Here is a 1,710-nt window from a genome sequence, read left to right as displayed (position 1 = left end):
GTGGCTGAGAACGCTGTGGAAACAGAAGGCTCACTCCAGCAAGCTCGGCACTAACCATCCAGAGCTTGTCAGAGAATTTGTCACCTCTCCCCCATTTACAAATTGGTCTGTCCTGGCAAGTTTGCATTTATAAAGTAGCAGCTTTCATGATCAAAATAGTTCTGCATTTAGTGGGCAAAGGATCACCTCTTTCTGCAAGGTAGTCTAATCTAGCAGGGACTAAGGGCTCATTCATCATTTCAATGAATTTCATATGATAAGCAAATATCCAGAACAATGCCTAAAGGAGTATAAAACCCACAATGTGGCTTTTACTTTGCAATCCTTCCAGATGCAGAGGCCTGTAAATATGAGATTACACTAAGTAATTATTATTTGTTATTGGGAATGTGCCTTTCCTTTTAATCCCATGTCCCTTTCATGACTCTCAAGATTTTTCCATCTGGAACCACTCTTTCCTCCTACTACTTGGCTGTGTGTCAGGTGTCCTTAATCCCCAGGCCATCTACAACTCCACAAGAGGATTCTGCCACTCAACTGGTGGCCCTGAAATTCTGTAGGCACCTTATTTATACTTCAAAACATAGGCTTTGTCAAACTGAATATGAAATAGATTACTACAAATAGTCCACAAATGGCCCAGGTGACATCTACTTTGCCAGTCAAACTTCTTTGCACTGTTTGAAACATGCAACAGAATTCCATCCTGCTCTCAGGGTGAGGCTGGAGGTCTTGGAAGATGGGCAGCGTGTAACTGGGGCTTTACATAGGCACAGAGGGGCAGTTTGGGACTTGGACTACATCCAGGACTTGCGTGCCTCTGCTGTGTGTGGGTGCTTTGTGTCCAAAAGCTTGTCTAACTTCTGTCCCCAATGTACAAAGTATTATCAAACCAACCTTGCTTCTTTCCGACCCCTGGATTACAACTCTCCTCTCTCCTGCTCCCTGTAGCAGCAGTGAATCAGTTAAGGATGCTGATATTTCTATCCCTACCCTTCTTCAGAACTAAGGTTGCCAACCCGGTTTGAATCTACTGGGGAGGTGTTATCACATGATATAATGATATTAATGACTGATCTACTGTACTGTATTCAGGAAGGCAAGTGCACATTACTGTTACATTTAAAAAACTCACTGGACTACTGTATCAATTGGCTTCAACCTTTAATATTTATTTGAATGAATGGCCTATCATTTATCTCCCGGGTGACTCAGCGGTGTCCTGGAGATTTATGCCTAATTCCCGGAGACTCCTGGGCTATGCTGGAGGGCTGGCAACCCTACTTGGAGCAATTGTTCCCGGTGTGCGGTACTGGAGCAGGAGGGGCCTTGGAAAGCCTGGATTTCCTCAGTGGGTGTCCGAAGGGCAGGCCACCTGGGCCAAGCGCCCAACCCCGGAGGGGAGAGGACAGCTTTGGGGACGTGGATATTTGTAAGTGGCCCCGGGCCCTCTGCGACTCAGTGACGCGGGGGAGGGTTTGCGTCACGGTTTTCAGCCTTCCCCTCTCCTCGGAGGCGAAGCAATTCATGTTCGCTCAGCGGGGTGGCGGAGGTTCCCCGCCGCCCCGGGCTGTGGGCAGCGCCGCGGGCTGAAGCGCTGGGCGACACAGGCCCGCCCCGCCAAGGGCCGCCGGGACAAGAGGAGCCGAAGCGAGGCGCCGCCCGCGGGGCGCGGGGTCGGTGTCAGCGCTGCGGCTCCGGCGGGCTCGC

At 50.1% G+C, this 1,710-nt stretch overlaps 1 protein-coding gene across 1 annotated transcript in view; it reads left to right on the top strand.

Moving 5' to 3' along the window:
* Positions 1-1,139: 1,139 nt before the first annotated feature.
* Positions 1,140-1,710, top strand: part of CDIP1 (cell death inducing p53 target 1) — a 52,470-nt gene continuing 51,899 nt past the window's right edge. The window contains 1 exon segment of the mRNA XM_019540027.1: positions 1,140-1,432. Coding sequence (XP_019395572.1) covers positions 1,233-1,432 — 200 coding nt within the window. The 5' untranslated portion in view covers positions 1,140-1,232.

This window comes from Crocodylus porosus, unplaced genomic scaffold (genome assembly GCF_001723895.1).
Source record: "Crocodylus porosus isolate Cpor-Errol unplaced genomic scaffold, CroPor_comp1, whole genome shotgun sequence".
In the NCBI taxonomy this organism is placed as follows: domain Eukaryota; kingdom Metazoa; phylum Chordata; order Crocodylia; family Crocodylidae; genus Crocodylus; species Crocodylus porosus.
The sequence above is the reverse complement of the archived record's forward strand: the minus strand, read 5'-3'. Positions and strand labels throughout refer to the sequence as shown.